This window comes from Hemicordylus capensis, chromosome 2, assembly GCF_027244095.1.
Source record: "Hemicordylus capensis ecotype Gifberg chromosome 2, rHemCap1.1.pri, whole genome shotgun sequence".
Lineage (NCBI taxonomy): Eukaryota > Metazoa > Chordata > Lepidosauria > Squamata > Cordylidae > Hemicordylus > Hemicordylus capensis.
In genome coordinates this window covers 106,403,538-106,430,927 of record NC_069658.1, presented here as the reverse complement: position 1 = coordinate 106,430,927, position 27,390 = coordinate 106,403,538, and the positions used below count along the sequence as shown (strand labels likewise).

Here is a 27,390-nt window from a genome sequence, read left to right as displayed (position 1 = left end):
TCCCAGGGAAATTCAGCAGACTAGCTGTATCGTTGGAACACTGGGCTGCAGCTGGCCTTTGGCTCTGTTGGGGAGGAGGATCAGAGTCATGGGAAGGCAGAGTAGTCATTGCTAGTAGCCCCTGCAGTTAAAAGAAAATCTTTTGTAAGTCTTGTATTCTCTGCCTTTGTTTCTAGGCAAAGATTGGAGAGATGGTGTAAGGAGCTGCAAGGCTGATAAAGGAAGGTTTCACACTGGTACCAGTAAGAGCATCTGACAGCCTAGGGGAGCCATGTTTCATGGCTGGTCTGGGCTAGTGTCTTGTGAGCAGCAGCCCTTGGAAGGAGGAGTCAAAGAGCCCCATTTGTGTGTTCAGATGTAAAGTGGAACAAAGGTTAGGCTGAAGCTAAGTACACAAGCCAACTTCAAACCTAGGGTTCAGATCGTGGATAGATGGCTGTCAATAAACTGTGGTTAATGCTATAGTTTGGATTCAGATGATAAAACCAACCTAGGCCACATGAAATAAATTGAAGTTCCTCATGATGTCTGAAGCAGCCTATTGCACACCTAATAGAAAAATGAGGAACCCACAATTGTCTCTGAAATAACTTGAAACTGACCAACATAATTGGCACCCATAGTTTATTCTGCATTTAACAAAAACCAGACTTTGCTTTAGAGTTTTGATGCAACGGAATATTTCAAATAATAACACAAATGAAAATGGCATGGACAAAAATGATGGGACCCTTAACCTAATATTTTGTTTCACAACCTTTAGAGGCAATCACTGCAAACAAGCAATTCCTGTAGCTCTCAATGAGACTTCTGCACCTCTCAACAGGTAGTCTGGCCCATTCTTCCTGAGCAAACTGCTCCAGCTGTGTCAGGTTTGAAGGGTGCCTTCTCCAGACTGCATGTTTCAGTTCTTTTCATAGATGTTCGATAGGATTCAAATCAAGGCTCATTAGAGGCCACTTCAGAATAGTCCAATGCTTTGTTCTTAGCCATTCTTGGGTGCTTTTAGTTGTGTGTTTGGGGTCATTATCCTGTTAGAGGATCCATGACCTGTGACTGAGACAGACAGGGGCATAGCTAGCCCGCCGGCGGCCCGTGTGCAGCCGCGCCGGGCGTCCCGATAGCCCCGCCCCCTGCATCTGACGTCAGACGCAGGGGATAGCCACGCCCCTGCTTCTGACATCAGACATTTATTTATTTATTTTTGCATTTATATACCGCCTTTCATTAAAAAGATAACCCCAAGGCGGTTTACAAAAGTTAAAAACATACAATAAAAACACAATAAAAACATCATGTTAAAAGTACAAAAACATATAAAAACAGGCATAAAAACACCACAACAAATACAACAAATAGTCCCGACATCTCGGGACTCAACTTGCAATTTGGGGCGTTGCAGTTCGGCTCGGAGCAGGTTCTCTCGGAGTATGAGCCGACACCTGCCATGAGCACCTCGGTGAGCCAGCCTCCCAGCAGCCTGTACACAAGCACTGCAAGCGACTCTCTGTCCACGATTTCGTCTAACAAGAGCCAGGAGTCTGGTTTCCAGAGTGGCACTATGCTACAGCAACGTATACCTCCCAGAACAGCGCTCAGGGACCACTGTATGAGCAGAGATCCACCCAGACTCGGCGGTATCCAAACTCCATTCCCTCCTCTCCCCAGAAAGACTTGACCCAGGCTAAGAATGGCTTCAGCTCTGTATCGCCCATGCAATTGCAAACCACACAGATGGCTGAAGGCTCTGCCGGCCCCACGGTGAAATCCAACTCACCCTCTGCCTCCAGCATCGCTGCCCCTCTCAATGATCCGGTATCGGCAGCCTCTCTGCTTACCACGGCCACGCAGCACTCGGCGCTCAGCAGCCTGAACCACGCTGAGGAACTCCCCAGCACAGCCACCATGCAACACAGCAGCACATTAGAACCAGCTTAACTGCTGAAGGGGCCAAGCGGCCCCTTTGGCAGTTAAACAAAGGATGGTGCTGCATTCGCAGCGCAACCCAGGAGCGGCTCTTCCCTGCAGGGAAGAGCCACTTCTGGGCTGCATTGCGAACGCAGCACCAGTCTTAGCTCCTGAAGGGCCAGGCGTCAGACGCATCTGACGTCAGACGCGTCTGATGTCAGACGCGGGGGGGCGTGTCAGGGCTGCTAATGGCGGCTCCTGAGTGGGCACGGCTTGGGTTCTTTGAACCCGTTCACCCAATTATAGCTACGCCCCTGGAGACAGAGCTTTCTGACACTGGGCAGTACGTTTTACTCCAGAATGTCTTGATAGTCTTGAGATTTCATTGTTCCATTGCTGTGTCTCAAGACACCCTGTGCCAGACGCAGCAAAGCAGCCCCGAAACATAACCGAGCCTCCTCCATGTTTCACAGTATGTATGGTGTTCTTTTCTTTGAAAGCTTCATTTTTTAATCTGTGGACATAGAGCTGATGTGACTTGCCATAAAGCTCCAGTTTTGTCTCATCTGTCCAAAGGACATTCTCCCAGAAGCATTGTGGCTTGTCAATATGCATTTTAGCAAATTCCAGTCTGGCTTTTTAATGTTTTTCTTTCAACAGTGGAGTTCTCCTGGGTCTTCTTCCATTGAGCCTACTGTCACTCAAAAAGTGATGGATGGTGCGATCAGACACTGATGGACCTTGACTTTGGAGTTCAGCTTGTATCTCTTTGGAAGTTGTCCTTGGCTTTTTGTCTACCATTCTCACTATCCTTCTGCCCGTTCTGGGGTCGATTTTCCTCTTGTGGTCGCGTCCAGGGTGGTTGGCTACAGTCCTATGGACCTTGAACTTCTTAATAATATTTGCAACTGTTGTCACAGGAACATCAAACTGCTTGGAGATGGTCTTAGAGCCTTTGCCTTTAACATACTTGACCACAATTTTCTTTCTGATCTCCTCAGACAACTCTCTCCTTTGCTTTCTCTGGTCCATGTTCATTGTTTGACACACGATGATACCAAACAGCAGAGTGACTACTTTTCTCCATTTCAATAGGCTGAATGATTGATTGCACAATTGGAGACATGTGTGATACTAATTAAAGAAAACAGCTAATTTGAAAAATTATTTATGATCTTTTCTAGGGGTACCGACAAATGTGTCCAGGCCACTTTAGAATATCTTTGTAGAATAAGCAATACTTCATATCTTTTCACACTTGCTTTGCTTTACTCGATGATATATCAAAGGCATGCAGGTATACATGGGACAATTACTTTTAATTTAATCACTTTTTAAGAGATATAAAACACTTTTTCAATGAGCTGTAAGGGTACCAACAAATTTGTCAAGGTGTGTATGTTCAGTAGTTCACTTCCTATCATTTGAGGGGGCCTGTACCCAGGCTCACCTTTTAAATGAATGCATGTATTCATTCATACCAAAATATCTACATGTGTACAGACCCCCATATGTATGTACACATCATCATGTCTGAATGGGTAGGGCTCCTCTTATCTAACGTTTTGGTGGGTGGCATTCTTTCACAGAAGCTTGATATAAGAACAAAATATTTTGTACAATATCCCATCTTGTCCTAGATTTCCTAATAATGGAAAGACCGATCACTGAAGCTATTCATGTACCTTGACACAGCATTGCTCTTCATAAAACATTATGAATTGCTGTTGGATTTAGCAATTCAGAAAAATGTATCCTTTGAAGTGTGAAAGCCTTCATACTGCAACAGTTGATTTCTCATTTCAAATCTCATAGGTTTGTCATATTCCTAAATGAATCACATTTTATAATAGAAGTCAGTGTAATCAAACAGGGAATAAAATCCACTGAAACTGTTAGGAGAACTGTGTTCATCCTGCCAAAATACACACCAAGTATTATCCATTCTACCATCAACCTTTTCTCTAAAAACATAATAGTCTTTAAAAAAAAGTTCAGTTATCATCAAAGTCAAACTCTTCACAGCCAATGCTTAATGTTTAATTTAAAATGATTAAAAACTACAGACAAATACTAGGGAAAGCCTAGGTGAACAAATTTGTCTTGACTGCCTTTAAAAAGGTTGTTAGAGATGTGGAGGCTCTTTTTTCAGTAGGGAACGCATTCCAAAGCCTTGGGACAGCAACAGAGAAGGCCTGTCCCTAACTTGCAGACAAGCCTCTCCTGATGATCTCAATGGATTCAGGTTCAGTTCCAGTTCACTGGAAAAAAACCCCCTCCATGAACTGGTTTTTAGGTTCAGGTTCAATTTGACTCCCTGCTTGGTCCTTTGAGATACAAAATACCCCAAAGAAATATTCTGTTTTACTTGCCTTGCAAATGTCAACCAGGGTGATTTGCAGAAACAAACAATGGTTTTCCAACTGTGTTGCTAGGATCACAGGGGTTCCTTAGAAGCTTAGCAGGGATCCTTCAATGAAAAGATGAGTAATGGCAGGCGAAGTTACTTGAAAGACAGCTTGTCTACCAGTATTATCTATCTTTTCTTGCAATACATAGCCAAAGGGAATGTTTGGGTCATTCTAGGATATATTCTCTATTTTCACAGGAAGATATCTAGTCCAACAGGTCTGGACAAGTGCCCTATGCAGAATCGTCTGTAATATTCAGCCGTTCCTTAACAGACCATTGATGCAGACCCTGAGGATATGTTCTTTGAAAAGCTTTGGTTTAAAGTGATATAAAATACAGCTATTTTTTTACTGCAGTAAAGCAATACCTCTTCGACTCTTCCACGGTAGTGGGCATCACATTATTGTTATTGGTTCCACCTCTAGTCCTTTCTCTGTAACAATGCAGCAATCTCTCCTCTAGCACTTTATTTTTTTATTTAAATTTATGCCCCACCCAAACTTACATCTCTGGGCGGCACTTCCATGGCACTGGCCCAGTATCTGTACACTGATATGTTTACGGACAGAATGAGGAGCATGGAGGGGAAGACTGCCTGGCTGCTGGGAGTGGGGTGGTTTTGTTATGATCAGCTTCTCCTCTCCTCTCAGAGAGGAGAGCTGGTCTTGTGGTAGCAAGCATGACTTGTCCCCATAGCTAAGCAGGGTCTGCCCTGGTTGTATCTGAATGGGGGACTTGATGTGTGAGCACTGCAAGATATTCCCCTCAGGGGATGAAGCCGCTCTGGGAAGAGCAGAAGGTTTCATGTTCCCTCCCTGGCAGCATCTTCAAGATAGGGCTGAGAGAGATTCCTGCCTGCAACCTTGGAGAAGCCGCTGCCAGTCTGTGAAGACAATACTGAGCTAGATAGACCAATGGTCTGACTCAGTATATGGTAGTTTCCTATGTTCCTAGCTTTCAGCACCAAAGTTTCTGTTTTATGAGGATAAAAGGGATTAACAAAACCTCTCATTTTTTAATGCATTTTCCTTCACGACTGTTTGCAGCCATTGTTGTGCTATCTGTTCTTGCTTTGGTGCCATTTGTTTAGTTTGAAAAGTCTTCTTCACCATGTACAAGCAGCCCGTTTGGAACTTGTATTGACTAGGCTTACTTGCAGGCTACTTGGTCAACCTGTATAGATATTATAAAATACATAAGTCTCCAATGTCCTATCTCCCCAAAGAAAATGACCCAATAAAACTCCCTGAGAACTTTCATCACTTGGGAAGTAAGGAATGTGAAACAATTCATTACACACTTAGTGAACTATTGTTTAATAGATATATTTCAGGTGTGAGAGAGAGAGAGAGATGTTCAGGCAAAACCTAGATATTCTGAAGGCAGGCAAAATGCTTTGATTCTTCAAAGCAATCTTCATGTTACAAAGTATATTTCTGCTCATACTAGGTTATGCCAGGTAAAAGTTATTTTAACTCACCCTCCCCTTGGATTAATTCAAGAATCCTCAAGATGAACAGTGCTGGTTAGAGGGACTGCTGTCCTGTATGCATGTCATTTGCATAATTTTCATGTGACCTGTCACTTAGCTTTTTGCTTTCATGGACTAAACACAGTTTATATTGTGACGCATCTAGGCCACTGGCAAGACTTGGTATTTTCCAGTTCAGTTTCTTGGTAATTCAATAAAGCAGAAATGATGGTAACCAGGAATAGTTGGGGAAATAGCCCTGTGTTCTTTTAAAAACAAATCACATATAATTAGAGCATAATTTGTATATGTTCTCAAGTAATTCAGGTCAAAGATGAGAATGCTGCAATCTCTTTATGCTATTCCAAATTTTAGCAGCAATCCATTTGAGGCTCACTGCAATCTGTAGAAAACACAGTGCAAACCTCACCCCTAATGCCATTCATACTAACTGCATGGAAACATTAGGCAAATAATCAGCAATTGAACAGATGAATGCCATGATGAGAGGTTATACAGTAAATAGCTTTCATTAATTGCAAAAAGGTCAACAGATCTCTCAGGTCTGTTTCAATGAGGAAAACAACCATCAAGTATATTATAAAACATGGCAATTTAAAAAGAAAAATATTCAATATATTGTAAGAACATTTTTACAACATGGAAGTCTGATTAACCGTTTCTGGAAGAATAAGGATGGAGAGCTTTTGAAGTCTGGGCGTGTAAATTCTTCAGGGCATGTGGGTACAGTACAGGAAAGATCATGAGTGTTTGTTATGCTATTCTGGCACGTATTTTGTGTAGCAAATATTTCACAACTGATCAGTGGTTAGGTCCTCATATTGTGAAATCAAAGATGCCTATCACCTCCTATAATAACAGAGTTGCCAATGCTCAAAATAATGTCAGCAGAGGTCTCCTTGACAGTATTGTGTGCATACAGTGTTACTCAGCCAATGTACCCTTGCACAGAATATAAGCCAGTAATTTTATTTGTGCCCAGTATTGTTTTATAAAAAATTATACTACTTAGGAATTGGTCAGGTATGATATAATCAAATATCTTTTATCAAGATTCTGTATGATGATTAGTTTGAACCCTGAATCATGTTGCATGTGGACTTGGTACCTATGGGAAAGCAATAAATTAAAACATAATTAAACCTTTGTTAAGTGTATAAACTAAGTATTTCTGCAATGCTGTTAGGTCATATGGCATTTATCAGATTGTTTGACCAAGTAGTGATATGGGAAAGAACAATGCAATAACATTTGATGCCAATTTAACTAATAGGCCAAATAGTCAATCAATCAATCATCTTTATTATGGTCCAAGACCAGCATAAGATGGAATAGAGTATGATTGGATTTGATAAAAGGTTTGGATGGCATTTTTATTTGTGGTATGATAAAACTAAAGTGCATAAAGATTTTCTTAATCATTATGTAAGAAGAAGTCTAATGCGAGTGTGGGTAAAATATAAAACATGGCTGGAATCTAAAACTCCATTATGGGTATTCCCGATTGAAGCTTTGGCACATAAAGAGATAAATATGCAGTCTGAATGGGGTACCTATAGAGATTTGTTGTTTTCAAGATAAGGGCTGTAGATTAAAAAATCTAGCTGAAGTCCAAAATTTGGTTAGCAACTGGTTTCAGTACCATCAGCTAAACGAAATTTACAAGAAGGATTTTAAAGCTGGATTTGAGGATCAGATGTCGAGATTTGAGAAGGAGCTGTGTGAAAATGATGAAAAATTAGTCTCTAAGATGCATATGTTGTTGCTTTTGGAGGAGACAAGAGACGAAGTGGTTAAAACGGCTATGATAAAATGGGCTCAAGATGTGGGTCATAATATAGAGATGGCAGCATGGGAAAAATTATGGAAAACTGATTTAAAGTTTACTGCCTGTTATACTTTAAAAGAAAATTGTTATAAGATGATGTACAGGTGGTATCTGACACTGAAAAAATTAGCATTAATGTATAAAAATGTTTCAAATAAATGTTGGAAATGTGGACAATCTGAAGGAACTTTCTTCCATATGTGGTGGTTATGCAGAAAAGCAAAGGCCTTTTGAGATATGATATATAATGAGTTGTAGAAAATTTTTAAAATGACATTTCCTAAGAGGCCAGAATCCTTCTTGCTGGGAATAACTCAAGGAGAGTTCTCTAGAATAAACTTAACTTTTTAATGTATGCAACCACGGCGGCTAGAATAGTATACGTGCAGAAATGGAAAGACAATAAAATGCCTTCAAAAGAAGACTGGTTGATAAAATTTTTGGAATATGCGGAGATGGCCAAACTTACAACACTTATAAGGGATGAAAACTTGGAATGTTTCAAAGAAGATTGGGAACCTTTCTTGCTTTACTTAAAGAACTGTTTTTCTAACATGGACCTTTCAGCAGGGTTTGAAATTTAGTAATTACAGCAGGTTGAGTAGGTAAAATCGAATTGTAAGATGGAGTTTATATGTTTTGTATTATTATAGCAATGGCTTATATGTATAGTTAACAAGAACTGCGCAGACTGGTAAGCGGGAAGTCAATATTTACTTAATTAAGTGTAACTTGATTGTTAAGGTGTTGTAAAAATCAATAAAATTTGATTTAAAAAAACCCTGCTAACTGGGCAAAGAGGCACCTTTTACCATGGTGATTCTCTTTATTTAGCAGGGGGAGAGTAACTGGCCCTATCCACCCCCAGCACAGTATCTCCAGTGACTGTTGCTGGTGTCTATCTTATTTTTCATTTTAGAATGTGAGCCCATTGGGGACAGGGAGCCATCTTATTTATTTGTTATTTCTCTTTGTAAACCGCCCTGAGCTATTTTTGGAAGGGCGGTATAGAAATCGAAATAATAATAATAATAATAATAATAATAATAATAATAATAATAATAAGTGAAAAAAAGAATAGAGCATGATTCAAAATAATAAAATAGTAAAAACAAATCATGGAACCATAAAACTATATTACTTAAAAATACGACTCGATTAATATAAAGCTATATTACAATACTATAAAGCTGCTATCCTTATAAGAGAGGGTAGCTATGAGATTATTAAACAGTTGTATTAAAAAACAATGAGCATATAAAATGTGAAATATATAGGTTGCAAAAAGCGGTGGGTAAAACAGGGTATATAAAACAAGGCATCTACTGTAAATAGGAACACACAACAAAAAGATAAACTAGTCAGTCGTTTAAAACTTTGCAGAGCTGATGCAAGGGAATGGCCTAGTCACTACCCAACAGATCTTATTCACTTCCAAGCAGAACTTGGCAGTGCTATTTGTGAAGGCCAGGTCTGCATCCAAAAGCAGCAACCAGGTATAGACATGGTTTGGGCAGCAAGGGTACTTTTGAAGCAGCAGAAATATAAGCTTGGCCCAAATGTCTCTGTAAAAGGGGCAAAAGGCAAATGTTTTGTGGTTTCTACCTTCCCAATGTCACAGGGACAAAGCCTCTCTGCAACTGGGATCTTTGTATATTTGCCTTCCAGTACAGCAGAGGGAAGGGCATGATAACAGATGGAGGTAAAAGTCCTTCTGTGGCAGGGACTTGGCAGGGGAGGCAGAGCATCTGAGCCTTTCCGAGGACAGGAAGGTCCTCTGCCTAGGTTAGCCTGGTGCTCAGTGTCCTTTATCCTCTGTTTGATGACTGTTTTTGCCTGGTCATGGTCCACAGCAAGTAGTGGGGGGTAAAGCCCAGGAGCGACAATTTAGTCCACAAGGCCCTTTTCCAGGAAGACTGAAAATTGACCAGTAGGGTCAGAGGGGCCAAGCCTCGAGGGTTGAGGGATAATTTAAGCCAGAAGTTAAGAATGGACAACCACACTCTGGCCTCAACCTTTATCATGCCTGTTTCTAATCACAGTGCGGCATTTGAGACACAGCAAGGCACTTAGAAGACCACTCTTAGAAATCTGGACTGCACCCGCTCCAAGGGGGCAAGATTGGAGGGGGCGCCTGATTGGGCACCATAGAGGAGTTGCACCAATGACCTGGCCTCAAACAATTTGAGCACTGCTCGTACGTAATGGCCCCCTCTAGTCCATAGGAATTTTAGAATGGTGGTGGAGCTCCTCTGAGCGGTGAGGGTGACATGGTCGCATTGCGCCTTTCTTGAGCCAGAGGCATGTAGGACCAGTCCCAGATATTGGAAACAAGCGACCTGTTCAATCTTGTGGCCATTTATACTCCAGGGACAGGACTTGGGCCTTCTGGTGAAAGCCATAACTTTAGTTTTTCAATAGTTCATTTCTAGTTGATTGTTCTTGCAGTACAGCACTAGAGCCATCAGCACTTTTCTGAAACCTAAAGGGGTTCTAGAGAAGATTGCAGAATCGTCGAGATAAAGCAGGGAGGAAATGCATCTATCCGCCAGCTTGGGCGGGTGAAAGTCTGGACTACTAAGATTTCTCACCATGTCATTGATGTAAAAGTTGAAAAGGAGTGGGGCCAAGATGTATCCTTGTTTGACTCCTTTCTGTGTCGGGGCAGTATTTGTGAGGTACCCTTGTGGGTTGCACCTTATCTTGAGGGTCGTGTCTGCATGCAGAATGTGGATCATATGAAGCAGATGACGGTTGATTGAGGAGGCTTCCAACTTCTCCCATAGCTTGAGAGCCAAATAGTCATACTTCCTTGTATATATTAGGGCAGTGCAAAGTTCTCTGATTCCATTTGGGTAATTTCAGAGCATTCCAGAGGTCTATGAGGCAGTGGGAGTCCATGCTCTCCCCTCCCCCTGGTTGTGGCCGGAGGAAAAAAAATCTTTTGCCATCTAGCCACCTGCCTGCTTGCCTATTCATTCATTCATTCATTCATTCATTAGTTGGTTATTTTACTTACAGTATAAAATAATAAAATGATTGGTTTTCAGAAGTTACATCATTTCCCCTGAGATTCTATGATGTTACATCACTTTTCTCCCATGATTCCTTATGAGTATAAATTTCAGGTTACTTAAAAAAATTAATTTAAAAACAACAGAGGGTTGGATTCACTTGTAATTAAATATACAAGTCTGGCCATCTTTACCTACTTGTCTGCCAACTTTCAGATCTCAATTTCTAGCTGTATTTTCCAATGATTTTTAAAAACCTTCCTCATAGACTTCTACAGAGATTTTTGCTGATAAAAAATTGGATTGCAAAGCTGATACTGGAATTCTGAAGAGTTCAAAGGACCTGAAACTGATATCTGTGGATCCAGAATTTGCGATTGTGTACGCCCCTGGTATTTATGGGCCAATTCATGCATTACACAATGAGGAACCAAGATCTGCCACCAAGTGTGGGAGCTGTAGTCAATCATCACAGTGCCCTAATTACTATACTCATATATACACTTCTGTCAGGAACAAACTAGATGTCCCATGGAGTCCCATGTCTCTCTCCTAATATTTTCCCCTTAAAAGAAGCCTTACAGGGTGCAGTTGAAAGCAGTAGAGTTTATGGGGAGGGCTTCTAAACTGCACTGACCAGAATGAAATATAAAGGGTCAGGCTTCATTTCAGTAAAAGACAATGGCAATACTCAACGAAGGGCAAGCTTTTGGATATATCCAGGCTCAAACTGTGAACATGTAGACCATGTGATCTGAAACTGAGGATAGGGATGGAAAATAAGAGGCTTATTATCCTTCATCTAACCTATCCTTTTATGCAACGGAAGGTGCTGAATGGCCTGCATAACTAACACTACTGAACCTTTTGTCATTATATACTTTACAAAAATGCTATATCATCATCCATTTTCAAATCCATAATTGATATATCTTATTTTGTTAGTGTAGTTTTAAAACATTTTTTTAAAAATAGAAGTATTACAAAAACAAACAAGTATGTAACTGCAACAAAATGTTGCAGTATTTCCCTGATCTGCATATTGAGCCTGTGACTAATCATGGTGAAAAACAAGAGTTATCAACAAAGAGAGGAGGCCCTACTCTAACGGGTTTTAGTTCATGTGCAAATTCCCCCCCCCCATTCCTAGATTTTGGAGGGGGCACTGGTGCTCACTCCTAGCTCCTTTTCACTGAGCTCTGAAGTCTCAAGAGTTAATGGCTGGTGAGGGGTTAGTTTAATGTCTTCATAAGTTTAATGGTTGTAATTATGTTTACAACCATCATTTGCAGAAGTTATAGGGAGGGGAAAGGATTGTGGAATAGGTTATATATAATGGTGAGTGTTTTTCGTTTATTGTGTGAAGCTGTGTGTGTGCATATACAATGATCAACAGATGCAGTGCAGAAAGTCCCCCTCCATTCCTCAGGAGAGTTCACACGCATGCAATTGTTTTTATCTTCTTTCAGATGGCGGGGTGGGGAGTTAATTCCCACCACCACCACACCCTATGAGCTTAGACATGTCAGGCCCCTTCCTGCTCAGAAACACAAATGCGTGAAATGGCTGGTGAGATAACCAAAGAGTTTGAGATGCCTTTCCCCCTCAGAAACATCAGGGGTTGTGACTGTCTTGAGAGACTATTGTTCAAGATGAGAAATTCCAGGCTCGTTTTGTTCAAGCCCTCCTTCCCCTGCCTCACCACTGAATTCCATTAGCTCCATCCACCTGCTTGTTTGTAGCCCACAAACATTCAATCCCATTGGCTAACATGGAGGCAGTTTGGGGTTTTACCCCTTCAAATTTTTTGAATTCCAGTGTATCTGTGGGTCATCCCAAGTCTGCCGGTTTCTCCCACTTGCCCAAAGACACTCTGGTTATGCATCTATAAGGATCATAAAGCTCCAAGCACTTCTGGAAATAGTATATAACTAGCTGGCCCGTAGTTTTCCCTTTTTTCTCTGCCCTCCTTTCCCCCCTTGTTCTCAGCCCCCCCCCCCGGCCCTCTCCCCATTCTCGGCTCCCTCCCTCATTGTTGGCCCTCCCTTCCTCTTCCCTCTTTGCCCCTCCCCCTTGGCTCCCCCTGATTCTCGGCCTCTCTGCGCAGGCACAGAGAGGCCCAAAATGAGCTGGGTACGGCCCGACCAGTCATTTGGGTGGTAGACATGCCCAAAGGAGGAGGTTTCGCCGCCCTCTCCCATGCCTGCTTGGGCACCCTCTTCGCAAGTAGCCAGTTGGAGGTGGTGTGTGCTTCCGCTGGACCTCCCTCCTCCCCATCCGCAGCTTCATCTCCCTCCTGCCCACCCGCCCACCGTTTTCTCTCTCCGGCCGGCTGCCTGGCCAGCTGTTGCCAATGCCCACTGCTTCCTCTCCCCCAGCCACCCTCCTTTCTCCCCCCCTGCTGCCACTTTCTCTCTCCCCCAGCACTGCTTTCTCTCCCCCTCCAGCCACCTGCCCATTTGTCTACCTGTTTGCCTATTCTTCCCCTCTGCCACTGTCACACTGTCGCTTTCCTCTCCCCCTCCCAGCAGCTCGCTTGCGAACTCTTGTGAGAGCTGCCACACACAGGATTAGCCACAGTATATATATAGGGACTAAGGAACAGAATGAAAAAGATTTTCTGATCTTTTTTCCGATCTAGATTTTCTGATCTAGCACAGCCAACAACCAGAGATCCGCCCCCCCCCCAGTTATTTGTATTGTATTTATTTGTCAGCTAACTTTATAATTTCACTGATGCCACACTGTTGCCTGAAAGCTGCAATTGATTGAAAACAAGACGTGGAGAATCTCAGCATTTGGGATTTAAAAACATGTTAAACATCACAAACCCTTTCTCACATTCCATGAAAAGGGCTTGAAGAGGAAGAAGCCTCAAAAACCTTTATTTAACCTCACCTGCAGATGATCCTCACTCTTGGGGAGATCACGTGCCCAGATATGCAGCCACCTCCTCAGGCAGGATGGAAGGTTGTGCCACAATGGAACTGCCACAACTGCCACAAAGGAACTGCCACAATGCACTGCACAGGTGTACAGTGCATTATGGGGATTCCCTTGATGCCATTCGGGAGCCCCGCAATCTCCCAGCCCTGGCTGCAAGCAGCTGCTGCTGGCAGACAATTCAAAAAATGGGTCTAAGGGAGCGCTAGTTCCCTTAACCCGATTTAAGAGGGTGGCAGGCTTTGTGAGTTTTCCATCGAGCTGCTGGTGGGATTGGGCACGATCCTAGCGGTTCTCACATGCGGGTAAGGCTTGGCTTCATTAGGCCAGTTTTATCTGAGTGTTAGAACAGCTTCCATGTCTAGCTTGACCCTAACTCTCTTTTCCACGAGTATGCTTCCACTAGGAGTGTGCAAGATATTTTATTTAGAATTACTGGTTGTTGTTTTTTTTTAAAAGGCTGCTGTCATTAAAAATGACATGCAAGGATGCTGTATTACGGGTCATATGGTAAAATAAAATGGCCCCGGTGTGGTGGCGGCTGCACTTCCATACACAGCTGACAGTTAAAAAGCAAGATTAGACTTTACTTTTTGTTAAAAAAAAGTGGGGGGAGATAAATGGCAGTGAACTATTGTCATTGGATCTGAGTGATTTTTTTTTTAAATAAATGGAAATGAATACAAATAGGGCCCATTCATATCCATTCAAAACCAAATACATGTGCCTAACTTCCACTGTGTTCCCCAAACTTTGGAAGCTCCTAGAGCTTTATTTTATGTTCAAGCACTTTATTCAGCTCTGAACACATGATACAGTGGGCCAACTGATTTAATATGTTAGTAACAGCTTCAGAAATATTGTTGAGAAGAAGGATAATGAAGTGTGGGAATTAAAGCTATAGCTGAATTTCCCCTAATGCTCAACAGAGAGGCTATAGCTACATAGGCTACAGCCTATAGGCTCAGCAGAGAGGCTAGACTTCTCATGGAAGTTCAATCCCATTATCATGCAATTAACCTTAGGTTGTGTTACACTGTGAATACCTCTTAGACCCTATCTCAAGTGAATAAGAGATTGGTTGTCCTTGTGTTGGCTATAAGGGTATTTACATGACCCACTGGGAAGACTACTATTTAGTCCATACAACAGAATGTACATGGCTTGAATCCTGGGTAGACTGTGTTCCTGCAAGAGGTCAAGGAACCAAATTTTTAGCCTTTGTGCACAAAAGATCTCCTGTGTTTACTGCATTAAGCACTGCATTTGTAAATGTCTTCATGCAGGTCTTATTTAATATGTAGATTCTGTCAATTACAAAAAGGGAAAGCAGAATTTAACTTGGGCTGATGGATATTTCTGGGAAATAAGATGCTAATAGCCTAAAACACCATTTGCCTCATTATAATATTTTATATCCTCAGATTATGGGGATAATTCCAGTAGTGGTGGGGAATAGAAGAAGTAACGTTGACAATTAGAATCATAATATAATAAAGGCTTGTATCCATGTCTAATTTCAAATGAAACACAGGTAAACTCAGAATCTGGAAACCCATATGATATACAGATGGCTAGACACCATTACAATGTCTGTTTGTCAAGATACAACTCATGGGTACATCCCATGCAGAAAACTTGTGATGTCTGAAGTGCCTCCAAAGTGTACTTCTGAGTCACGTCTGGGTTCTCAGATTGGAATCACAGTACTTTCAGGGGAACTGAAGCATTTCTCAGGAAATACATAAGGTGGGGGGTAGGGGTGGGACCTGTGATGATGACTATGTTCCCTTCATTCATCAAATCCCATCTATAACCTGAAAGGAACCCTGGAGGAGAGGAAGAAGAACATCTGCTTCCCAGGCACACCCAGGTGAGAGCCTGTCCGCCTGCCTGCTGCTGATCCTCCCCCCGCCCGCTGCTTGTTGTCTGCCCCATGGGACCAGTGTTCCCTCTAAGGCATGTGCACGCTCACAAGTTTTATGATGTCTGCTTAGTTAATTTGAGATCCCGCTCAGGTTTAATCAGGAAGGACCTACTCTGAATTCATGTGAGCAAACACTGCCTTGATACCTCCGCCCAGAACAAAACTCAGTCTGCACAGTGATGGAAAAAATTAAGAGGAACCACTGCATGGGACTGGCTAATGATCTGTGTGGGGTATGTAAAGGACTAGGGTAAAGGACCCAGGGGTTACTTAGCTGCTCCAGAACTCCACCTGCTCAGAGTAGTCAACTCTGGGCCTATTTAGGGATGCTGGCTGTGGTGGTGGGCCCGCCACCGGCAGGGTCGTCACTGAAGGGGTGACACCAAAGGGGGTCACCTCTTTGGGGGAGCCACTTCGGGGGTTAACAAGGGTGAGGGCCAGGCTTCCTGGCCAGGAACATATGTGTGTGTGGTAATGGTGAGTGGGTGGGTATTTTATATTTTGGCTTCTGCTTTAAGTCCTGGGTGAGATTGGTTTATAATGTGTCTGGGTTTGTCAGGAGATGGGGAGACAGGGGGCATATCCTCAGATTATGGGGATGATTCAAGTGGTGGTGGGGAATAGAAGAAGTAACGTTGACAAGCCAGTGGGTCATTATAGGAGAAGGGAAATCAGAAATCTAGCACCTGTTTCCCCTTCTGGCTGTCCTGCCAGCTCTGTGACCTTGGGAAGCACCTTGCTCCTCACCTTGCTCCTGTGTAGTGCCAAGTCAGTCCAGAATAAATCAGAAATCATCCATGATCTGATTCTGGATGAAGGAGCCAAAATAGTATGTATCACAAAGACTTGGTTGGGGGAGGTTGGCAGCCCAGTCTGGTCCCAGCTTCTCCCTCCAGGGTACTCTGCTGAGGAGCAGGTGAGGAGACATGGGTGGGGAGGTGGTGTGGCTGTGGTCTGTAAGAACAACATCTCCCTTGCCAGGATCCCCGCTGAAGTGTCTGACCATATCAAATGTGTGTACTTAAGTTTGGAGACCAGGGACAGACTGGGACTTCTGTTGGTGTACTGATCACCCCGCTGCCCAACAGAGTCCCCAACTGAGCTGACGGACTTGGACTCGGGTTTGGCATTGAAGTTCCCTAGGCTTGTGGTGGTGGAGGACTTCAATGTTCACTTTGAGATCAATTTGTCAGGGGTGGCTCAGGAGTTCATAGCGGCCATGACAACTATGGGCCTATCCCAAGTGGTCTCTGGACCAATGCATATTGCCAGTCACATGCTTGATCTGGTCTTTCACTCTGATCAGCGTGTTACGTGGGTGGGCACTCCTGTGATTTCCCCATTGCCCTGGACAGACCACCATCAGGTTAAGGTTGGACTCACCATCATGCCCCACCTCTGGATGGGTGAAAGGCCTATTAGGGTGGTCTACCTGAGAAGGTTATTGGATCCAATAGGATTTCAAGAAGCCTTGGAAGATTTAGTGTTGGCTCTGCTGGTGATTGTGTTGATGCCCTGGTGGAGAGTTGGAACAGTACTCACCAGGGCTGTAGACATAATCACTCCTGAGCTTCCTCTTTCGAAGCTTCCTGCTTCGAAACTGGCCCCTTGGTATATGGAAGATCTACAGGGGCTGAAGTAGCAAAGTAGCCAACTGGAGTGCAAATGATTACAATAGAATACAACACAGAGCACATTTGAAGATCTATGCTCAGGTGATAGAAAGTGATTCTTTTCAATGCTTGGCAAAAAAGCGATTCTTTTTTGCAAGTATTGCATTGTCAAGCTCATGCCCGGAGAAGTTGTTCAGGGTTGTCAGAAGGCTAATGCGTGCCCCTCCTCTCTTGAATCAGAATTTGGAACCATCAATTACACTGTCAGGCAGTGGTCTGATTCAGAAGATTCTGAGGAGGAACTGTCTGACCCACAGTCCCCTGATATGGTCCTGCTGCAGGACGCTGATGAGGAAGCTCCACAGACATAGGAACATAGGAAGCTGCCATATACTGAGTCAGATCATAGGTCCATCTAGCTCAGTATTGTCTACACAGACTTGCAGTGGCATCTCCGAGGTTGCAGGCAGGAATCTCTCTCAGCCCTATCTTGGAGATGCCAGGGAGGGAACCTGGAACCTAGATACTCTTCCCAGAGTGGCTCCATCTCCTAAGGGGAATATCTTACAGTGCTCACATATCTAGTCTCCCATTCATATGCAACCAGGTCAGACCCTGTTTAGCTAAGGGAACAAGTCATGTTTGCTACCACACGACCAGCTCTCCTCTAGGACAGAGAGCTTACCTATTGTGGAACAGTAGGAGGCTACCGGGGAGCCATTGCCCTCTTCAGATGGGGAGGAACCAGGACCAAGCAGCAGACCGGCGAGCTACGTGGAGCATTGGCATGACCGCAGAAAGGAGCAGCGTTTTGTGCAGAGAAGCAGCAGCTGTTTGGCTGCCAAGCCTGACCAGGGAGACATCTGAATCTGTAGCTCTGAAGGCAGGCGGGGGCCTAAATTGGCTTCACCTGGCATTTAACCTTGAAGAGGTATAAATTTAGACCACTCACTCTGCACCACGCTGGTTTCAACTGATCGCTTTGGTGTGCAGTTCCAGCTCCCTGCTCTTGAGCACCTTGTTCCTGTTTGCTCCTGTGATCTTGACCTATGCCTGGCCATCGACTTGTGGCTCTTTTTGGAACTCCCTGGACTACAGAACTGGCAACTGACCCCTCTCCTGGCATTGACCCATATTGGACTTGGCACTCAACTATGATTTATGGACTGGCAATTCAAATGTGGTAATTTCCATTGACTTTGACCTATGTACACTTGCTTTTGCTTTGCTGCTAGTAAAAACTTGAATATCATGCATTTCAGCTGTTGCTTTTATTTATTGAGGGAGCATGCACCCTTGACATACCCTCTGTGATGTGTTTAATGAATTCTTTGTGGATAAAATCTCTTGTATTCGGGCTGACTTAGATTCAGACCCATTACAGTGTCGATGTGGAGGTGTCCAGCGACTCCTCTTAGGTTAGAATGAATCGGTTTCAATGAGGATTCCTGAGGACAAGCTGAGTGGACAAGCTGATTGGAACACTGAGGCCTACCACCTGTTCTCTTGACCCTGGTCCGACTTGGCTTATACTATCAGCCAAGGGGTTGCTGTAGAAGGCCTAGTAGAGATTATAAATGCTTTTATGAATGAGGGCAGGATGCCTCATTTTCCCGAGGAGGCAATTATTAGACCTCTTCTGAAGAAGCCTGTATTGGATCCTTCATTTAAGAGACTATAGGCCTGTCTCCAACCTTCCATGGCTGGGCAAGGTGATTGAGAGGGTGGTGGCCTTCCAGCTCCCAGGCAGTCTCAGAGGAACCTGATTATCTAAACCCATTTCAAATTGGCTTTCCGGAAGGCTATGGGGTGGAGACTGCCTTGGTCGGCCTGATGAATGATCTCCAATTAGGAATAGACAGAGGGAGTGTGACTCTGTTGGTCCTTTTGGACTTCTTGGCAACTTTCGATACTATCAACCATAGTATCCTTCTGGAACGTTTGAGGGGGTTGGGGGTGAGAGGCAGGCACTGCTTTGCAGTGGTTCTGCTCCAACCTATGAGGCAGATACCAGATGTTGTCCCTTGGAGATGGTTGCTTTTCCAAATATGTACTTTTATATGGTGTCCCTCAGGGCTACATATTGTCTCCAATGTTGTTTAACATCTACATGGAACCCTGTGTTGAAAGAGCTACACTGGATGCTGATAGGTTTCCGGGGAAAAATACAAGGTGCTGGTTATAACCTATAAAGCCTTAAATAGCTTAGGCTCTGGGAATTTAAGAGAACGTCTTCTTCTCCATGACCCGCCCCCGCCCCCCAATCTTTGAGATCATCTGGAGAGGTTTGTCTACAGTTGCAACCTGCTCATCTGGTGGCTACTCAGGAACAGGCCTTCTCTGTTGCTGCCCCGAAGCTTTGGAATGCACTCCCTGTTGAAATAAGAGCCTCCCCATCTCTGAAAACTTTTTAAAAGGCAGTTAAGACACATTTGTTCACTCAGGCTTTTAGATAGCTTTACAATTTTTAATAGTTTTTAACAGTTTTAACATTGTGTTAAATTGTAACTTGTTTTAATGTTTTAAGTTGTACTATTTTTTATTGTAAACCACCCAGAGACATAAGTTTGGGACAGTATATAAATTTGTTAAACAAAGTTCCTACCCTTACAGGATTTCTCCCAGACAGTCAAGTTCTAAGGATGTTATCACAGTATATGTAAGTGGGTGAAGGTGGCAGCATCACTAAGCAAAAGATAACATTTGGTATTGTAATGAAAGCAGCAAACTGTCTTAATGGGATCAGGACTGCAGAAGCAGGAGAGTGAGCAGAACGTTAGTTGGGGCTCTACTGGAGCAAAAATTGTGAAAGATGTTTATAGTTGCTCTATATTGATGTAAGGGCTGAACAACACATTATATTAAACACATAATTGACCCTTGTTTACTTGGTTTCCTAAACAGCAGCCATGGGGGCCTGAACAGGATTGGGACCATGGTACGGACAAAGGGAGAAATCCCCTCTCCCACACACAGAGATCTTGATCCTGTCTCCCTGTGTGGCTGCTATGAGACAAACAGACAAAATCCAAGTATGAAAGGAACAAAGACTTGCTGATATCATGGGTAGTTTGGCCCCGAGTTTAGAGAGTGAGATACTGATGTAGATTTACAAACAGGTATATGCCCTTAAAATATTTTGGAGCCAGTGATATATTGGCTCTAGTTAGGAGAGCTTATTAAACATATTGAGCAAAATCTTTCATTTTAATCCTAGTGAGAGTTATCACTCATGCAGGCACTGAATCACTTAGCAGCAGTTTGTTCCAATACAGTTATTTTTCAGCACAAGCAATAATATTTGCAGGCCTGGTGCCTGAATAAGTTCATTCTCTCGTTTGGCAGTTGTCTTCTGTGCCAGATTCTCTAGAAAACAAAACCCCCAGCAGAATGGCTCCTTTCTTTGCTCTGGCAGATCCCGTAGAGACAAATGACAGGGCCTTGGCATCCTTCTGTCTGACATGGAAATCTCTTTTGAACCGATGCCCTGTGTCAGAGAGGATAATGTGCACAGCACTAAATTGCAGTGCAGTCTTTCAACTGTGAAGCATGCTATGTTGCAAGGAACATATGAGTTGCAGGATCTGGTCCAAGCCAATTCTAAATTATTTAGTTGGTTGTCACTGTATGTCTTCAGGTGAGTGTGTGTTTTTTAAGCTGGAGTTAAGTAATAGCTATTACCAGTTGTAAGCTGCTATTCACAATGCTTTTTACTGATGAGGCTGAGGAACACAATAAAACAGTTTGCATCTTCCCGCTCTCTCCATGATCTTGCTCTATTTGCCTGCAGCTTTGCACCAATCATTATTCACCAACTTTGCACTAAGTCAGTTTTTCTTTAGAAAAGATCAAAAGCTCAATTGCCTGCACTAAGACTAACTATATAGCTGTGGATTTCCTTTGTCACAACAATGTGTGCAAAGGGAAATATTAAAGCAGAACTAGTGCTTAGGAGGGACAGACGATACAGTAATTGACAATGGAGCTGTACATGGCATGTTGACTGAGCTCCTCGGCTCCCTCAATTAAAATTCTGTACCAAAGCCACCTAAATGTTATACTAAAAACAAATTACTTAAAATTATGCATATTTATAATTTGTTCTGCACATTTTGTATCACGATTCCATTTTCAAATAATTTGGATATTTTAAAACAAGGAGTGGAATGAAATACAACAAAGTTTGCCTTTTTTTTTGAAGTGGTGTGCCAAGTTTTCAGGGGTGGCCCAAGGAGGGGTTCCACTCAAAGCAAAGCTGGCATCCCTGCCTTGCTGGACCCACCACTGGGTTGGAAGCCATCTCCCTTCTTCCCAGTGGTGTTCAGCACTGTTCTCCAGCCAGCATTAAACATTGCTGGCTGGTCTCTCGCTATCCTTCAGCAAACCTTTGTGCTTTCTCTCCTCCATTTCAAGAGCAGAAAACACACAGGAGTTCGTTGCTGGAAGAAAAAGGGAGTGCATGCATGAGGAAGACTGGCTGCTATGATGCCTGCTGCCAGCCTCCAGCTGGTGTGTCACAGCTTGCTGTAACAGGCAGTGGACTGGCAGAAAACATCAATTTGGCTGTGACAGCTGGCTGGCTCTCTCTTGCACATCCATGGTCATTTTTTCAGAGCGTGTACGTTCAAGAGAGAGAGAGCTAACTAGCCGGCACAGTCAGCAGGATCTCCAGTGACAATCCTGGTTGTCCATGCCCGCTACAACAAGCAGCAACTCATCTTCCAGAGACAGGCAGCAGGCATTGTGGTAGTTCATCTTCCTAGCAATATGTATGCCATTCCAAATAATTATGTGTGCCATTTTTGGTACCGGTGCTATAGGCTGCTGACCCCTTATAGGAGGATACATTTACAATTTTCACTGAAAATTACTAATTTTCCCTCCCATCCCTTTTCTTAGGTTTTAAATATGGTGTTTTGAGCTACAACCCTGGTTTGGGAGGGCAGGAAGGCACGCATCTGTATTTTCTCCATTCCGACATTTATAATAAAACTAGTTCAAATATATGTAGTTATACTTTATGAAATCTGATTAGCATTCAGAGATTATGGCAATTTCTGCATTTCAAGTATGTAATGCAGTATGGCAGTGTGTGTGTGTGTGTGTGTGTGTGTGTGGATGGGACAGTTCAGGGTTTTTGCAGTGCATGTAGGGGGATGATTCCGATTAACACCCTTCACCCGTGATTAATGGACATGCTGAGAACATGCTGGCTCGTCCTTTAGTGACATCAGGGTGGGCACATTCTCACCACAGCCCCACCATTATCCAGTGTAGAGGACCATGATCATCTGAACTGGCCCAGTAATGATTTTAAACATATTGCTGTACATGCGACGTACTTTCTACAATTTGCGGTAGCATGAAGAGAATGCTGACATTCAGCTTTTTATCTCCCTTTCTCTCATACAAATGCATGCACAAACATAACTAACAATCACAAGACTCTTTCATTAGGTGGAAGTAAAAATGAAAATACCAGCAAGGCTATAAAGCTGCAGGGTGGATGGGGTCATTGTGGACTTGATCCAGCCCTTGAGCCTTATAAAGCTAGAAGGTGGAATAAAATAATGAGGTTAGGTTATAGTAGCAATAACACTGCAAGGCAATAAAGTTTCATCCGCTGACTAGGAGGCCCCCCATTCCCTGCTGACTGACTACATACTTCCAAACCTCTCAGAAACCATGTGGGTGAGACACTTAAAAATAAATAAATAAAATGATTTTTCAGGATACTAAATTCTGCATGATATTAAGAGGAAAATTCATGGATGCACAGAGTCATTGTAGTTACACTTTCAAAGCGATCTGAAAGTGTTTTTAATTCTAAAAAATGATGGCTATTTTCCCATTTCAAGAATGGATTTAACTTCACTACCTTTAACAGAAATAGTGTCAGGGATGTTCTTCCAAGATGGCGTCAAACATGTAAATTGTGTGCAGGCCTATTATATCAATAGCTTTTGTTCAGAGCAACCAATCATCTTCTCTAAAGCAGGGGTTCTAAATCTTGGGTTCCCAGATGTTGCTGGACTACAATTCCCATCACCCCCAAGACTGGGAACCCCTAATTTAGAGCAATAACATTACAAGTCTTGTGCACAATGCACATCCCCAGTGCTATCCTGGAAGCACTTCCCCACCACTACAGGAGACCACCCAGATTAACATGCACACGTGGTCCATAATGGCAATAGTCTTCAGGTGATGAAAAATACTATGGTTGGCTGGCTTTTGATGCTGTGAGGGAAGGCACTGCGGGTGAGAAAGCACACAGCACCAAGCTATGAAGAAGAGTATGGAACATGATTGGAAACAGGGCTGAAGCCCATTCTCCACCTGAATCCCAAAGACCCAAACCTTTAACTCTGTCAGTAGCCCTAACTTCAGCCTCAAACAAATCTCAGTGATCATCATCTCCTTAAAGATATTTACCACAACACAGTGATACTCTTCTTTTTTTGAGTAGGAAGTTAGAACATCTGTCTTGCTGTAAGAAGGCATTTAAGGTACTGAAGCAAACAGCTTGATACTATTGATTCTGAGCACAGGGGCCATAAATTATTGGTGCTGTGAACACCTTGTACTCAGAACAGACAACTAGTGCATATCAAATAGAAAATATGGGATTAGCCCAGATCCAAGTGTGGATTTTTCATACTGGCTATGCAGAAGGAGAACAAACTAAGAAACAGTCTTAGTTCATATACACAGCACAGACCAGTCCTGAAATAGCTTGTTGGAGAAGTGGCATGAGCCCCTTCCCTTTACCACACAGGTAACCTCCAATGTGAATGTGACATAAATGGCCAATAGTGCAGAGGCACTTTTCATGCAATAAATGTTTCAAAAGCATTTTCAACAATGCTACAAAAATATCAAACCAATAAAACTAAAGTATACTTTTGGGGAAAATTCAGATTTTGTTGTTGTTAATACTTATTTGTTTATTTATGCTTTCTATAACTAAAAATAGACTATTACAGTTTTATTCCAGGCTACACCTTAAGTGGTGCAGCGGGGAAAGGCTTGACTAGCAAGCAGAAGGTTGCTGGTTCGAATCCCCACTGGTACTATATCGGGCAGCAGCGATATAGGAAGATGCTGAAAGGCATCATCTCACACTGAGGCTATTCACACGATTGCAGAAAATCCGGCTAGCCTCCGCTAGCCTGATTTTCTGCAATTGTGAGAACCACTGGGCTTGGCTGCGAGCCGGGTAGTTCTGGAGCAGCTAACCCGCTCAAGTAGCCTGTCCCTAAAACCGGGTTTGTGGAGCGAGCGCTCCGCACACCCAGTTTTTTAAATCTGCGGTGTGGCTACTCATGAGGAGAACCCTGGAGGGGAGGCAAAAGGCCGCCTCCTGGCTCCGGGGGTCTTGCCAGCCTGCCCTGTGTGCTTGCGCAGGGCATGCTGGAGCTTGCGAGGGCCAATTGGCCCCCGGTCCACCCAGCCCCCGCCAGCTCCATCATGGAGTCGGCAATCGTGCGGGCAGCTGATCTAGCCGCCCAGGGCTCCCGCCCTGATAGTCTGCGGGGAGAGCGGACTTAGCCCGCTTTCCTCGCTTGGCTCCCCAAACCGGATCTCACTGATCGTGAGACCCGGCTCACTGTGTGGGAGGAGGCAATGGTAAGCCCCTCCTGTATTCCACCAAAGAAAAACACAGGGCTCTGTGGGCGCCAGGAGTCGAAATCGACTTGATGGCACACTTTACTTTAGCACCTTTAGACTTGCAAACAGATATGAGGAATTATATCTTGCAATGTCTACAAGGATGTTTCAATACATGTGAACTTTCAGCGGGATAAAGAAAGCTAGAAATGTTTCTAAAATATATTACACACCCAGCTGTCACATGCAGATTTATGGGATATGTTCAAATGGAGCCAAGAAGCACAATAAAAAACAAAAAGCTCTGAAAAACTTTTTTTTTTAGAATCCTTTGTTTAAAAATCTAATTGTAACTCCAGACAAACTGCAATTCCATTTCCATTTTTTGCAGTCTGGTGATTTTCTTACTATCAAAAGCATCACAAGAGTAGACAATAACAATATGAATTTGGTCTTCTATGGATCTTTTCATACAAGTGGGATGATGATGATGGACCTAGGCAACAGGCAAATCAACTAAATTGATAAAGGGGGAATAGAATAATGCTGCAGAATATGTTGTCATTTAAGTTCGTTAATAGATTCATCTGGTCTCAGAAAGTATATAATGCCTGCTGGCAAGCATTGTTGTTGGTAGTTTCTTCCCTACAATAGCCAGAGCTCCTTGGTAGTTAGCATACACTATACTGTTTAACTCTATATTGTTTCAGTGACTTTAAGGCTAAGGTTTGGCCATAGGGTTTTAAAAAATTACATTCCTAAGATTACATTCCTTGGTGGAATATACCTTCCACCAAGGTATATTCCAGCTTGGTGAAAGTCAGACATTAAATTTGGCACTGAAAACATTTGCAGTACCTTGATCAGTTTGAACATAAACCCCCACTTAGGAGGAAAATGCCATCTGTATTAGTATGCATTTGCCCCAGCAAAGCAAGCAGTGTGATGCAATCATGGCTGTGAACCATGAATGGAAGCATAATGTCTGGATCCGTTTGAACAGAAAAACCAACTTAGGCTTTAGGTGGGTGTAGTTAGGAGGCTATATAAGGACTAGAAAAAGCTGAATTCTTGTGTGAAAATGGTCTTGAGCCAGGGCAAGTTCCAGCCCTGGCTGCTGTTAAGCCTTCAGTCAGTCTATGAGACATGCCAGGGCTGTTACTGAAGACTTTTGCTACATAATTACCTAGGAAGATAATGAGGCTTGCAATCATGGAGATCAGTCATGGGGAAATTGACAGAAGCAGAAATGTCTGTCTGTTATCTGAAGGACTGCACCATACTTATTTGTTTCTAGCATCTTCTTGCATGTGCCTCCCAGCATACAGGGCTTTTATAAGTGCAAACGGTCCCCTAGTCACTTAAATGAAAAAAGAGCTCTGAACAAGCAAACAAATGTACACATAATATTGCCCTCTTTGTTGAATTTACTGTGGAATCCACCTCATAGATAAGCTCCATGGAAGTATCAGAGTGCCTTTGGAGTCTATATCATTGGCACTGTCCATTAACTACCGGTATCTATAATGGCTCCTCAATTAATAATGGCAACATAGTTATGCTTCTGTCACTCCTGAATTAAGCAAATATTTAAATGGTAAAGAAAGAACTCTCTCATCAGCCTATCCCATCAACAAACTCACCCTCCTTCTTCTGAGTACTTGTGACCAAATGCAAGGATGTCAGATGCCCGGCCACTGCCATCACATACTACAACTGGAACTGGGGGAGTATCACGTAGATATTCCAGGACAATGGAGATTACATTGGGTCCTCCTTCCACAATGAGAGCCACCACTGGAACCCCTTGCCCAATCCCTGCAGTGAAATAAATAAAAACAAAACAAAACAAAAGCCAGCAAATCAAACAAAAACACACACAAAAGAAGGAAACAAACTTAAATGTTTGCCTGTTAAGCTGAGCTTGCATTAGGAGACCATCCTTAGCAACACTACATTTGAATGAAATTCCTGCAGATAAAGATTAATTCACCCAGGAGACTTCGCTAAGAGAGAACGTGCAATAATTTGCTAGCTAATCAATGTATTAACTGAGGTTGTAGTTTGCATATATGACCACCCCTTTATAAACTAGGAGAGTCAGGTGACATCTGAAAAGAGATACATGCAAAGGTACTAAAAGGTAGCAATGTGATATGTCACAAACTGCACAGAGAGATGGTGTTGCATTTGTCTCGGCAAAGCAGTAGCTATTCTTTCCTCTGTTTTAAGACTTTATCCACTGTTGTTCATTTATGCACAGTGAGCTCTCATATAAGTGAGAGCTCCCTCATCCACTTCATTGGAGTAAAGAGCTCTAAGCAGGCATATGAAGGAAGGTGTAGCATTTTGTATTCTCTTAAAGTCAATGTGGAATCCTTCTCATGCAGAATTTCCATTGGAGCATTATGGTTGCTTTCTCTCAACTGTCAGCCATAACAGTGACCCCGCAGTTAACAACAGTTATACATTATGTATAATAATGTAACAGTTATACATTAAAATCTGTTTAAACACATTATTACTATGAAAGCATTTATAAGGAAATGCACAGTCTTGTTCTGGAAAGGCTGAAGATGAAAAATGATATATAAGAAAGGAAAAGGTGAAAAAACTCTCTATAACTTGGAAGGAAACTATCT

The 27,390-nt window shown here is 42.9% G+C and overlaps 1 protein-coding gene across 16 annotated transcripts in view; it reads right to left on the bottom strand.

Moving 5' to 3' along the window:
* TRPM3 (transient receptor potential cation channel subfamily M member 3) overlaps nt 1-27,390 on the bottom strand; it is a 598,368-nt gene that overhangs the window by 137,015 nt on the left and 433,963 nt on the right. For 15 of the 16 annotated variants that reach the window (XM_053291345.1, XM_053291347.1, XM_053291350.1 and 12 more), the window contains exon 7: nt 26,392-26,566. In XM_053291345.1, coding sequence (XP_053147320.1) covers nt 26,392-26,566 — 175 coding nt within the window. Of the gene's footprint in view, nt 1-26,387; nt 26,567-27,390 lie in introns of those variants that run through there. The other variant, XM_053291362.1, reaches the window with a different exon arrangement.